Genomic DNA, 13,765 nt, shown 5'->3' with positions numbered 1-13,765 from the left:
TTTTGCACCAAATCTGATGGCCCATGTGCAGCCCATGGATGCCGGAGTAATTCGCTGTTTCAAAGCACACTATCAGAGTCAATTCATTAGTCATGCAATTGATTGCTACGATTCTGGAGTCTCACCAGGAAAAATTTATAACATTGACCAGCTTGAGGCAATGCATTTGGCACAGACAGCTTGGATGGAAGTCATGCCAGACACCATCTGCCACTGCTGGGCCAAGGTCGGAATCCTGCCCTTGTGCACGCAAGTGCAGAAAATGGCAATACCTTTGTCAATGCTTGTCAATTCAGAGGACCCATCACCATCAGGCAGAGTGGAAGGAAAGTCACAGTGGGACAAGGACATGCCAATGCTGGAATCAACAGACCCAATCGCTATCGCCAATGCTCACATAGAGGAAGGCCTGAACAGTCTCCAGTCAGTTGGAATCCTCAGCAAGAGAAACAGAATGAGCATAGCCAAGCTGGTAGACAATCCATCAGAGATCATTCATGCTGCAGATGTCTCTGATGACGATATTTTCAATGCCATGTCCAAGGCATGGGAGAACAGGGAAAAGGACAACATCGCAGAAGGAGCCCATGATGCCAACAACTCTGATGATGACATGCCTGCTGTCTCACGTAAGGATGCCATTCAGGCAGCACTCCTGCTGAAGACTTACACCAAACAAGTGAATTCTTCCTTTGCATGGAAGATGGAGTCCATGTTGGCTCAGTTTGGACACAAGACCCACTATGAAGCCCAATCATTGGCAGCAGCACACTCAATTCTTACTTCAAAAAGATTGAATAGAGTGATAGAGAGGTGACATTGATAGACATGGTGGTAGAGGCGATTGACAATAAAGACTTATGTAAACATAGCATGTGCCTGTGAGAAATTTGAGGTAGCCCATACCTGTCATTACCCATACCTAAATCTGGGAACACAAGGTATGGGTTATCACGGTTTCAACTGTAACAGCAATTTATCAAGTTATTTAACCTATTCAACATGGGAGAATCCAAAAGAAGCTGCGAATTTAACCACCCATTCAATTTATCCATATCGAGGGATGCTCATGTTAAAATGCAATGTTTAACTGCATTATGAATAGATAAATTTTTGTCAAACAGTTAAATCATTGGGTCTCCATTCAAAATTTCTAGAAAAGTGGTTAAATCAAGAGATCCCCACCATTTAGAGGCCCGAGGCTTCTGCACAAGGTAGCAGCACTACAGGTGCACATCCACACCCGATTACAGCCCCCCTGCTCAACTCCATGACTCCTGGCAATGTTTCAACAGTTTTTGTGCTCCTGGAACTAATTCAATGCTTCTCAGGGTTGTCATGAATTTGGCAATAACCAACTCAGTGAAAAATCGAATTGGTTCAAATTTTTTTCCTCCCAAATTCATTCTTGTTATTGATAATCGACTATGCAAATTATTTATATACAACAAAAGAATAAAATAAAATGGGGGGGATGCATCAGCAAACTTGGTAGGGAGCTCTGTGAGCAAATTGAGTCTTTTTGCTGTGCACCCTCTACACATTGGGTGGAGAAAATTAAATGTTTGAATGATTTTATTCTCCTAAGGATGCAGAAGTGCAAAGATAATATGTATATACATTTTTGGAAATGCATATTCCATGGCCAGCATCATTACTTGAAACACTCTATGAGCTCTATGAGCTCACTGAGCTCATAGAGCTTTTTGTTTTTAAATCATGGATGGTCTTCATATCTCCATGAAATCTGCTTAGTTATTTTGGCACCAGTAGTGCAAAGATAATATGGATATATATGTGTGTAAAATGGCCATTGTCATTGCTCTGAAAGCTCTATGAGCTCTATGAACTCTATGAACTCAGTGGGCTCATAGAGCTCATATACCTTTTGTGTTTACTAAAATCAGCACCTTATTTTTTATTGCTATTTACAAAATTTGAGGAAAACTCTGAAATTCAAAAATTTGCACTTTATCTTTCATCTCATTTCTTGCTCAAAACTCAACCAATTTTGATGATTCTATGTGAATTGGAAAGCACCAAAGTGTGGCAATGTAACCATGCATGTTATGTAGGGTATAAATCAGTTTTAACAAAGTGTTCCAAATGAAATAAATTGAAAATAAAACAAACAAAAAGCTGATGTATTCTTCAGATATCATCCAAGCCTTTGACACCAAATTTCCCATGGTCAAAAAGCCATGGTTATTTGGCTCACTGTCAGGGCCCAGCCCTTGTTCTGTGACGGGCCCAGGGGGATCCTCCTAGTTGCTGGGGTATCTAGTCCCAGTCCGAGATCCTCAAACTCACTGAGGGGGCTAAACCTTCTCAACCTCCTCTACAAATGGGAGCCAGGAACTATACAGTTTTCAGCTCTTTGTTGACTCCCCATAAATGGCACCCCCCGTGGGAACAAGCTGCTCACCCAGAAAGTTCCCACAGTTGTGGCTGTGATGGTTTCTGGGTGAGTAACTTACCCAGAACTTTCCCATGGGTCTGCATGCATGTGGGATTGTGGAATAGTGAGGGGCTGTGCCCTGACACTCACCAAAACATGGTGGGAGACTTTTCTAACACTGAAACATACATTGCTACATTGCCCCACTTTGGCACTTTCCAATGCACATTGAATTATCAAAAAAGTGAATTAATTTTTTTTCCCAATTATTCCTAATTTCCTGAAATATCTCTCCCTAACTTATCCCAAAATTTCTGATTTTCCCCCTGATTTTTTGGACATTCTCCTTTTTTAGAAAGTCCCCCATTTTCTGAATTTTCCTTAATTTTCCCTGACTTTTTTTCAAGTTTTTAGAAACCCCCAGTTCCCCCTCATTTTCCTCCCATTTTCCCCTTCATCCCCCCCCTCAATTTCCCCCCCATCCCCCCCTTCGATTTTCCCCTCATTCCCCCCCCCAATTCCCACCTCAATTTCCCCCCCATTTCTCCCCCATTCCCCCTCCAAATTTCCCCTCATTCCCCCCCCCCCATTCCCCCCCCCCCATTCCCCCCCCCCCCATTCCCCCCCCCCCATTCCCCCCCCCCCATTCCCCCCCCCCATTCCCCCCCCCCATTCCCCCCCCCCCATTCCCCCCCCCCCATTCCCCCCCCCCATTCCCCCCCCCCCATTCCCCCCCCCCCATTCCCCCCCCCCATTCCCCCCCCCCATTCCCCCCCCATTCCTTCCCAATTTCCCCCTCATTCCCCCCCATTCCCCCCTCAATTTTCCCCTCAATTCCCTCCTCAATTTTCCCCCCATTCCCCCCCATCCTTCCCTCCAAATTTCCCCTCATTCCCCCCCCATTTCCCCCCTCCATTTCCTCCCCCATTTTCCCCCTCATTCCCCCCTCATTCCCCCCTCATTCCCCCTCATTCCCCCCTCATTCCCCCCTCATTCCCCCCTCATTCCCCCCTCATTCCCCCCTCCAAATTTCACCCCATTCCCCCCCTCCATTTTCCCCCCACTTCCCCCCTCAATTTCCTCCCTCATTTCCTCCCTCATTCCCCCCAATTCCCTCCTCATTTCCCCCTCCAAATGTCACCCCATTCCCCCCTCCATTTTCCCCTCATTTTCCCCCTCATTTCCCCCCTCATCCCCCCCTCCAAATTTCCCCATTTCCCCCCATTTCCCCCTTTAATTTTTCCCTCATTCCCCCTCCCAATTCCCCCCCCTCAATTTTCCCCTCATTTTCCCCCCCATTTCCCCCCCATTTCCCCCCCACTCATTTTCCCGCATTTTCCCTAAGTAATTTCAGATTAACTGCATTTATATCCCTAAATTTGGTCTATATATTGATTGGGCTACATACCCTTGGTGTCTGTTGCTGCATTGGTGCTGAAAGTGAAGCTGAGTTTGTTCAGTCCCTTGTATGGTAGGGAGTTGGCTATGGCTAGTCACATGATGCCGTAGTCAATGCTTTTAAATTTTAATTTTGATATCGGGTGAATTAAACACTCAGGGAGCTCATATAGATAATAGTCCCCTGTGTGCAAATATAGCTCTATGAGCTCTCAGAGCTTTGACTACTTTTTGGAGCTCTCAGAGAAGGGGACCTGCAATTTCAAAGTACTGAAGCTCTGAGAGCTCTGAGAGCTCTATGAGCTCTCAGGCCTCCGCATCCAGGTTTGCTGATGTGGAGGGGCCAGGGTTGATAGTTTTAGGTGGGAGATGGTGTTGAAGGACAAGGGAAGGGTGAGGGGGGTGGCAACATGGCATGACAGCGATGAAGGGGTGGTGGACTCCTCGGCATTTGTGTCTGCAGAGCAGATTGTGAAATGTAAATGAATGAAGATTAGTTATTGAATGAAAGGAAGAGGTTGAATGGGGGAAGGAGGGAGTCCCCCTCGTTGTTGAACTGGAGATGCACCTGCAAGGGGATCCTTCAGATGATCATGGAGGGTGCCCAATCAGACTCCGAGTCGGGGATGACATGTAGGGAATGCATACAGCATGCATTGGGGCCATAGTGCAGGCATGCAAGCATGCGTCATTGATACAGCATCTACAACAGAAATAGAGATAGGTTCATTCAGTTCCAGCACTTCCAACAGGTAACAGATGTGAAGTGTCAAACGATGAAAAAAGGGCCTCACCTCTAGCATCTCCCTGCCACATGTTTCATGCCTCACACTGCCCATGCAAGACCAAAGCCTGTTGTGTGTGCATCAAAAACCAAGCACCAGGAGCCTGTTTGGGATGCCCAGGTTGTGCTGGAGCATGGTTGAACTGGTTTGGGGGCCGGCCACACAACCCCTTGCAGGGGAGGAGTGGTGGTGTAGTGGTAACACCCACCAATCTACTCTCTCGCTGGTGTTTGCCGATTGAGAGGACGTTGGTTCGACTCACCTGTTGGGAGGTCGCAGTTCTCCAAAGTCTCAAGAGGCATGTGTTTATGCGTTGGGCCAACAAGCCAAGGAGCTGGTCTCATGATCACTTGATCACCAACTTCTCCACTACCGATTACATTGAGTATAGAAAAGGTTCATATCATATGACTAAGTCTTCTATTCACTACCCGAAAGGGGCCTCTCATGGGCACAACCGGCCAGGAGTTAGGAGTTCAATTGGCATGGACCCAGACGTTCTATAGGGGATCACTCGCAGCATAATAGGCTCATGTGATACGGTCTACCACTGTCACAATTCAGAAGAATTTGGATTGTTCAGTCGCAAATTGGGCATTGGTGAATGATGTTGGTGTTATCTGGGAGCTTAGAATCATGTGGAACTTGAGTATAGAAACATGTATGATAATATGCCTTGGGCCTTGCCCCTTCCCCTTGGCGCCCTAACGGGCAGCCTCTATGGGAAGTAAAATATCGAGAATTACACACAACTGTCAGGGATGGCTCGAGGAAGGCAGAGGTAGCGGCGTAACGCTCGGCGCTAGCGGCCCGGACAGTGGCAGGGCGGTGAGACCGTATAGTGGATAGCCCCTACTTGGGCTTACGTCCCTGTGTGGCTTCTTAGGCTGAAGCGGGAAATGTATTGTTATTAGGGTGGGAAGCCAGACTAAACTAGGGTACTTGCCTGAAGCGGGAAATGAGAAGAAGGTTACTTCTTCGGTCCTGCTTCGGCTTAGTTTATATACATGTGTGAATGGGTCACATGGGGTTGCCACATCACCCTCGGACGAAGCCGGGTTACCACGGGTGGTTCCACGGTCGATCCCGAGTGTTGGAGGGGAAGTACAAGTAGAAGTGCGCGGCGCATCCGGCGTTGCGGTGCCCCTACGGGGTGCTCAGCGTCGGACACATCCATGCTACAAGGGTAGGAAAGAAAGGGAGGTCGTCTGTATAAAGATAGAAAAAGAGAAGAAGGAAAGAAGAGAGAATGAGGGGATGAGACAAAAGGAAAAGGAGGTGGCGGCGGCGGCGGCGGCGGCGGCAGCGTGCCCTGACAACAACCCCTTGCCGGGTCTGTCCTGTTTCCTGGTTTTCCAAACAAAGGCCGGGGCACAAAAGCTCCCAGCAATGAATGCAGTAGGCATGTGAGGCAGTGAGGGATTTTTGTTTTTAATCATTTTGCGTTGTGGAACTGAATGGAAGAAAAAAACAAAAGAGACCCGGAATCAGATTGCAAGTTGGGCATGAGAATGACCCGGTTAAGTTGATTTGACCATTCAATCATTAAAATGTAGGAGATATCGTGACTTCAATCGCGGAAGCAGAACATGAGAATAACGATTTAGCATGAGAACGTTTATTTACATTGCATAAAAAAGCTATTACAGTGGTTTGAATTTTGATTGTCACATGATGCAAAATTGTTTCCGCTGAACTTCAGCAGCTGCAAGGGTCACCAAACTTCCTGACCGAATATCTCTTCAACCACATCAGTTATTGACAAATGGATTGTTGCGCTGTAACATACACATCTGTATCTATCTTCTATCTGAAGCGATTGTTAATACCTTTTAAAATGGATTATCCAATTATCCCCACCTTCCTGACCGATTTTCTCAACAACGGCTGGGAGAAATTGTCCCAAATTTGGTCCCCAAAGAGGTTGGGTGAATATCTAAGTGCTAATTTTTTTTTTCGAAGTGCTGTGCTTAAATTTGAAAAATTCGCTATTGAGAGTGCGTGCGGAAGTTTAGCATCAGAATGTGGCCAGATATGGAAGTGCCACATAAGGGAATACTGAATAGCATCTGTGATGTGATTCAAATGTTTTGTATTGTACATGTAATTATGATGACCAATTATGCCGGAGTCCAGTTTGCAGAGGGTCACGCAACAAGTCATTTAGTGTTAACTGTCAGGGCTCGGTCCTCGATCAGGGACAGCCCGACCTCAGTCCTAGGTGTGTGCGGTGTTCCAGGTGGTTGGGCGCTAGACCCTGTCCTCAGCTCCTCAAACTCACTGAAGGGACTAAGCGGGGATTGAGTTGTCATGTATTACAGAGGGTAACTACAACTTGCCTAAGCGGGGATTGAGTTGAGAAGAAGGGTAAGTTTCCCTATTCCCCGCTTGGCTACTATAAAAAGGAAGTGTACTGTACAGTTCATAACGTGACTCCGGGTAGAAGCCGAGCGTGTTCCCGCGACTCGGAAAAGGTGTCACATGGGTTAAGGCGAGTTGCTTGCCTTAACCCACGTGATTTTTCCCGCGGGCTCACATGCGGGCTGAAGCTGTGAGAGGTATGTAGGGATGGGGAGGTCTGGGGAGTGGGGGAAGTCTGGGAAGGTGGTTCTGGGGTGTGGTTGGGTGCCCTGACAGCGGGGTCAGGGGCCGATCCCTGACATTAACCCATGCAGTCGTTGCACCCAACCCAAGCCTGGGAGCTTGAGGAAGCACAGTCAAGGTCATGGAGTCAATACCTGGGCATGTGGTAAAATTAACGGTTTAAATATTAGTTGTAACTATAACAGGCTATGCAGTCTGTTTGGCTGCATGTGTTCGATTCCCGCTTGTTGCAACTTTTTTTGGCATTCTCTGTGCCCAGGTATCGACTCTGCAGCTTTGACTATGCACTTCCTCAATGCTGGGCATGCGGTTATTGCATGGGGGAATGCCAAAAAAAAGTTGCAACAAGCGGGAATTGAACACATGCAGCCAAAAAGACCGCATAGCCTCAGCTCATGCTATAACATCTGCACCACAGCACACCAACAGCAGTTATAGTTATAACTAATATTTAAACCGTTAATTTTACCACATGCCCAGGTATTGACTCCACAACCTTGACTGTACTTCCTCAAGCTCCCAGGCTTGGGTTGGGTGCAATGACTGCATGGGTTAACACTAAATAACTGATGGATGCCGCCTGCTGCGGCAATACCCGCTACTCTTATTGGCGACATTGTATTGAAGTCAGTGTACACCACAATGATGGCCTTGTTCTTCAAAACTATGGCACTTAGATGTGAATGTCCGTGGAAGTGAGAAGGATCCAATACCTGAAGCCCAGGATAGGTCAGCAACAGTCTGGCAGCAGGATGTAGATGAAATTCACCCCGGTGGTGGACTGTCTACCCAAATCCCGAAGCAAACCCTAGTACTGTGCTGCCATGGGAAGATGAGAGACACCAACAATTGCAAAAGTCGTGCGCATTCTCACCAATAAACCATGATGATGAGGCATTCCCCGCAATTGAGGCTCTTCAAACACAGGCCACATTTTTGGGCACCACGCATACCGCTTGCTCGTTCATGAACAGGAGATTCAAATCCGCATCGAAGGTTACCAAACCTGCCTTGAGTTATGAATCAATTTAGAGTCCCGGTAATAACTTTGTGTCATTGAAAAGCCTAACAATTGCGAAAGTCGCCCGCGTTCTCACCAATAAACCATGATGATGAGGCATTCCCCGCGATTGAGGCTCTTCGAACACAGGCCACCTTTTGGGCACCACGCATACTGCTTGCTCATTTAAATAGTCCTCATGAACAGGAGATTCAAATCCGCATCGAAGGTTACCAAACCCGCCTTGAGTTATGAATCAATTTAGAGTCCAGGTAATCACTTTGTGTCATTGACAAGCCTTTTTTACGTGAGCCTACCACCGTTCTGGCTGCTGTCGGTAAGCGTGATGAGCTAAAATCGTATGTCAGCAAGCTGAGGCAAAAAAGGGGTATAACCGGGGTATAACCAATATTTGTGCACAGCCATTGAGTCTACGCTTCCAAGACCCGCTACAGAGTAGCGGGAATGACTTGTTGCGCGACCCTCTGCAAACTGGACTCCGGCATTGGTCATCATAATTACATGTACAATACAAAACATTTGAATCACATCACAGACGCTATTCAGTATTCCCTTATGCGGCACTTCCATATCTGGCCACATTCTGACGCTAAACTTCCGCGCGCACTCTCAATAGCGAATTTTTCAAATTTAAGCACAGCACTTCGAAAAAAAAAAAAATAGCACTTAGATATTCACCCAACCTCTTTGGGGACCAAATTTGGGACGATTTCTCCCAGCCGTTGTTGAGAAAATCGGTCAGGAAGGTGGGGATAATTGGATAATCCATTTTAAAAGGTATTAACAATCGCTTCAGATAGACGATAGATACAGACGTGTATGTTACAGCGCAACAATCCGTTTGTCAATAACTGATGTGGTTGAAGAGATATTCGGTCAGGAAGTTTGGCGACCCTTGCAGCCGCTGAAGTTCAGCGGAAACAATTTTGCATCACGCGACAATCAGAATTCAAACCGCTGTACTATGCGCGTCCACGGAGCTCCTCAGACTGGGTACGAGTCTGAACGTGCACCTGCTCAGAGGCTTGCGATTTCTCAGGGGATAGTTCAGAATAACACAGCTTCTGCATTATTCGGCACGGGAATTGCATACAGGATAATTTTGCTCTAAACGCAGTGATATTGCCCCCGTGCCGGATCGCGACAGATATAAACCCCCGTTGCAGGCCTCTCCCTTTCCCAACAGCCCACTCAATCCCAACGCACCCCAATCGTCGATGTTCCTCCACAGACCCAGAGTCAGCCGTGCTCTCTCTGCCTTCGACCATGCCAGCCATCGCTGGGCAGCCATACCTTTGCGCAACCCGCATGACCCAATCACCCAGAGGCCTTCTTCTTCTCCTCACGCTGTTGGCAAGCAGACGCTTTCCCTTACTTCCTGGAATATCCAGGCCTCCCAGCTAAAGCCCGTCGCACGCTCCGAGCTCATCCTCGACCACATCCTCAAAGGACCCAAGTTTCCCGACATCCTTCTTCTCCAAGAAGTCGCGTCTAGCGTCCGGAAGTCTCTCCTCAGCGACCCCAGAGTACGCTCGAGCTTCCTAATCACTGACGCCGAGGACGACACGTCTTTCAAGGGCGTACCATTCGCAACCATGACGTTGCTCTCCAACAAGCGTTTCGGCTCTCCGTTGCTCGCCAAGGAGGAGGAGAAGGGCGAGGGAGATTCCAAGATCGTGCTCGACAGCGTCTTCCGCACGGAGCTGCCGAGCAGGTACAACAGGGATGCGCTCTGCGTGAATGTCGCCACCCCAGCTGCGCCTGGCCAGGTCCTACGTCTCTTCAACGTCCACCTCGACTCCCTCGACTCGGAGTTCAGGCGTATACTTCAGATGGAGGTACTGGCTGGCGCCCTGCGCGAGCCCGGATGCAGCGGCGGCATCATCGCAGGCGACTTCAATGCAATCTACCCCGACGATCACGTCCTCGTCGACAAACACGAGCTGGTCGATGCCTGGGTCGCGCTGCACGGGAGCACGAAGGGGCCTGATGGAGGAGCTACATGGGGTGTCGGCGTCGAGCTCGAGGGCGGACTCAAGCCAGGCAGATTGGACAAGGTCGTTATGCTGGGCTTGCAGCCCACCGAGATCGAAGTCCTCCAGCCTGGTCTCATCGATGCCCATACACCCTGGAGCGACCACTGCGGGCTGCGCTGCACCTTCACCATCTAATACGGTAAACAAGTTTTTCTTCTCGCTTGTTTGACACCTATATAACCACCTTCTTTTCCCCCATAAGTAGATCATTAGATCGAAAGCGGTTGAACCATCATGTTACTCTCTTTTCCAACGTCGAACAATGTTTACCCTCCTCAATCGACGATCCATCTCTTTAGACTATATAAATTTGTACGATAGTCGATGCCTCTTCGCAACTCTACCTCTTGCACTTGTCGTATCTCTCGAATCGTGCTGTAAGCAGATACTATACGCTTCTAGTCGCATCAAGCGCGGAATGACGAGACGATGCACTTTGGATTTCACAACAACTTTCTACGTTGATGAGCGACGACGCTCCGTGCCAGCTCTACGCTAAAGTACTTGAGCAATAAAATGTCACACTCAGCCCGATCTCAAGCTTAAGAAGTCATACAGATAGTCAACTTGAAAAACGTCGCGAAAGCGTAGAGTGTCAGAGAGCTTGTCCAGCACCGCAAGTCAAAGCTGAGTGGTCACGTCTTGGAGCTTCCCCCCCTCGAGTTCGAAGACCTCAATGTTGAACATTGATAAAGGATTGGACGTCAAACTTGGATTACTCAAGATATCAAGCTTAAACTAAATGCGGAAGGTTTTACGGACAAATCAACAATGATATTTCAAACGTAACAGCCCCAACAGGCGGGCAGCATTGGAGCAGGATGAGTGGGGATTTACGATTTGGCAGAAGTCAAAAGAAAGCCTTGGAGTTGCGATAGATGAGCATCGAACTTACTGCTTTGACTGATAAACCAGGCGTCCAACTCGTGGATTCGTGATTCGTTGTTTCGGTTCGTCTCGCTCCCTTTGTCTCCTCTCTTCACGCATCTGACTCGCTTGTTATGAAGGTTCTATACAACGTCACACAATTCATCGCACCGATATGACATTCCTGACCTACGAGGGACGAGGAGGAGATATTCGACGAACCGAAGTGACGAGTCTGCGACTTCAAGATCTGTAGATTAAGGGCGTTATGAATGACAAGCAAAAGAAGAGGGGCAGGGGAAGGGACGAACCTAGTCGATCGTCTTCCATTCCTAACGGAGTTCCTTTTGCTCGTCCTTGGCAGCTTTGTAGGTGGGATAGAACTTGTTGAACGCTATCTTCACGGTCTGCTTCTCCATGTTGCTCTTGTAGCTGATCACACCGTCCCCGTGATACAACTTCCCGAAGAGCTTCATGGCGTCGTCGAAGTCGTTGACAGCCTTCTTCTCCCTGGATTTGAGACGGTCCGAGCCTGCGATGAGCTTCTTGATGATAGCCTTCGAGTCCGTAGGCAAGGGGATCGCATCATTTGCAACGACCTCGTCGAGGGACATGCCCTCGGGCATATACGTGGTCTGCGGATGTGGCGTATCAATCACGAGCGAGGAGGAGCAACGATGATTTGTACTCACAACCGTATCGTCGATGATGTCAATTGAAACAACATCATCCTCCTGCTTCTCGCGGTATGTGAGGCCACACTTTCCTTCCAGATCGATGGTGAAGCGCGAGTCCAAGCGAGCGATGTTGTCGCGGATCTGGAACCTGTCGATGCCGGGGCCGGACTTGACAATGACGTCAATGTCCTAGTAGGGGAGCTGTAAGTAACCGGCCGGACTCCGTAACGCAGGTGAAAAAACGGACCATGGTGGGACGAATCTGCCTAGCTTGAAGATAAAGGCCACCCACAACCGAGACCTGGGTCTCGGCAGCCCGCTCAGCACCAACATATGTGTGCCAGCTGGCGAAGAGGGGCTTGAGCCCGTAGTGAAGAAGAGGACGAGTGAGAGACATGATGTGAATCTAGAAAGCAAAGCAGTGGCGTCAGACAATGCAAGGAGGAAACGGAAGCAGGAAGGAAAGCGAACGAACTGGTGGTTCGAGAGTGTCTGGTTGGACTATAAGACGAAATGGGAGACTGGCGAGTATATCGCTCAGTCCCATAGTACGTGAACTAAGATGTATAAAGAGTAATTACCTAGCGAGTATATCGCTGGTATACATGAATAAGTACAAGATGACGGACACAGTAAGAGGATAAAAGTCAGACTCACCTCAGACCCGTAGTACGTGAACTGAGGAAAGCGTCGTAAGATCCAAAATTTCCTGCCTTTATAGCCAGGCGCTATGAATGCGCAACTGATTTTGGCAGCGACTGTTCCAAGAAAGGAAACAAACGTAGATCCTAAGCGCCGCTAGACTCAACATCACTAAACGTGAGTTGGCCTCAGCGTACACTACGATCCCAAGAATTCTAATACGCCCACTCGCTGGGCCTACTCATGCAATCCCATCGCAATTCGAAACTCCGAGTGCTTCTCATGCACCAAAGCTTTTGTGAGGACGTCAGCGACCTGATCGTTCGTCGGAATATATTCGAGTGTTATGTCGCCGTTCTCAACGTATTCGCGGATGAAATGATGTCGAACGCCAATGTGTTTGGTGCGGGCGTGAAGGTGGGATTTGATGCAAGCGCGATAGCGCCTTGATTATCGACGAGTAAGGAAGCGGAATGAGCGAGGGGGAAATTGATGTCGCGAAGGAACTGTTGGATCCAAATGTTGAAATCTTGGTTTTCTTGGGAGTTATAGTGCGCTGTGGCCAACTCACAATGTGATGTTGAGCTAGCGGCGCTATATTTCCTTTCTTGGTATTCCTGCTACCAAAGTCAGTGCGCCATTGAGGCGACTGCTTATAAAAGCAGTGAAGAATTTTTCACTTTCGTCTCCCTCAGTTCAACAACAATTGACTGAGGTGAGACTACGCTTTTACCACATGTTGTGTTGTCACTCATGTATCTTCATATGCCCTAGCATAAAACGCTAGGTAATTAGTTCTAATCTATTAGTTCAACAACGATTGACTGAGCGTAAATCGCTAACATCCTAATACCAAAGGGCTTCTTTAGTAGCATGGGTCATTGCCATGTACTCGCCTTCTGTACTCGAGAGCGCAATGGATGTCTGTTTCTTCGAGCTCCAACTGATTGCTGCGCCGGCCATAGTAAAAACGAAACCACATCAGGAAATTGTGGCAGTCAACTTTGGACACTTCTGACGGTCCTGTTGCTTCTAATACAATGAAACTGGCTGAATTGACCAATTTCCCACTAGAAAGGCTGCTTCGCAGCCATGACCTTGCTTTCCAATCACATGAACACTGCTAGGCTCACAAGCTCAAGATGATGTGGTTTGGCATTTGGTTCCTGATTCAAGGGGTATTGATTCAGCCATTGCCGAACCCTGGGTTGGAGGGGGCAGGCTGCACAACTGCTGTATTTTCGGACACCATTACATATGCTACATCTATGAATCTAACTAAGAGAATTGACACTTGTGCCATCCGCAATTTCTTCCGTGGTTAATGGAAGATTATG

General features: G+C 48.1%; 3 protein-coding genes across 3 annotated transcripts; 2 read left to right on the top strand and 1 right to left on the bottom strand.

Moving 5' to 3' along the window:
- Positions 1-262: 262 nt before the first annotated feature.
- Positions 263-979, top strand: EI90DRAFT_3170675 (uncharacterized protein; the record flags this gene model as incomplete). Its single annotated transcript, XM_039066318.1, has 1 exon — positions 263-979. One exon carries the CDS (start codon positions 263-265, stop codon positions 815-817), a length of 555 nt encoding a protein of 184 aa, XP_038909333.1. The 3' UTR covers positions 818-979.
- Positions 980-9,181: 8,202 nt separating this feature from the next.
- Positions 9,182-10,726, top strand: EI90DRAFT_3085631 (Endonuclease/exonuclease/phosphatase). The gene is made up of 2 exons (XM_039062148.1): positions 9,182-10,381; positions 10,445-10,726. The coding sequence occupies exon 1, from the start codon at positions 9,424-9,426 to the stop codon at positions 10,375-10,377; it is 954 nt and encodes a 317-aa protein (XP_038909332.1). The 5' UTR covers positions 9,182-9,423; the 3' UTR covers positions 10,378-10,381; positions 10,445-10,726.
- Positions 10,727-11,150: 424 nt separating this feature from the next.
- EI90DRAFT_3085628 (uncharacterized protein) lies at positions 11,151-12,183 on the bottom strand (the record flags this gene model as incomplete). The annotated part of the gene is made up of 5 exons (XM_039062147.1): positions 11,151-11,252; positions 11,332-11,359; positions 11,421-11,744; positions 11,802-11,975; positions 12,034-12,183. 3 exons carry the CDS (start codon positions 12,181-12,183, stop codon positions 11,442-11,444), a joined length of 627 nt encoding a protein of 208 aa, XP_038909331.1. The 3' UTR covers positions 11,151-11,252; positions 11,332-11,359; positions 11,421-11,441.
- Positions 12,184-13,765: the final 1,582 nt, after the last annotated feature.

This window comes from Cantharellus anzutake, assembly GCF_015039405.1.
Source record: "Cantharellus anzutake strain C23 chromosome Unknown EI90scaffold_112, whole genome shotgun sequence".
Classification (NCBI taxonomy): domain Eukaryota; kingdom Fungi; phylum Basidiomycota; class Agaricomycetes; order Cantharellales; family Hydnaceae; genus Cantharellus; species Cantharellus anzutake.
This window is presented reverse-complemented; position numbering and strand designations above follow the sequence as displayed.

Bases quoted from the DNA above. Each gene is read 5' to 3' on its own strand.
- EI90DRAFT_3085631 (XM_039062148.1), top strand. From the start codon at position 9,424: ATGTTCCTCCACAGACCCAGAGTCAGCCGTGCTCTCTCTGCCTTCGAC.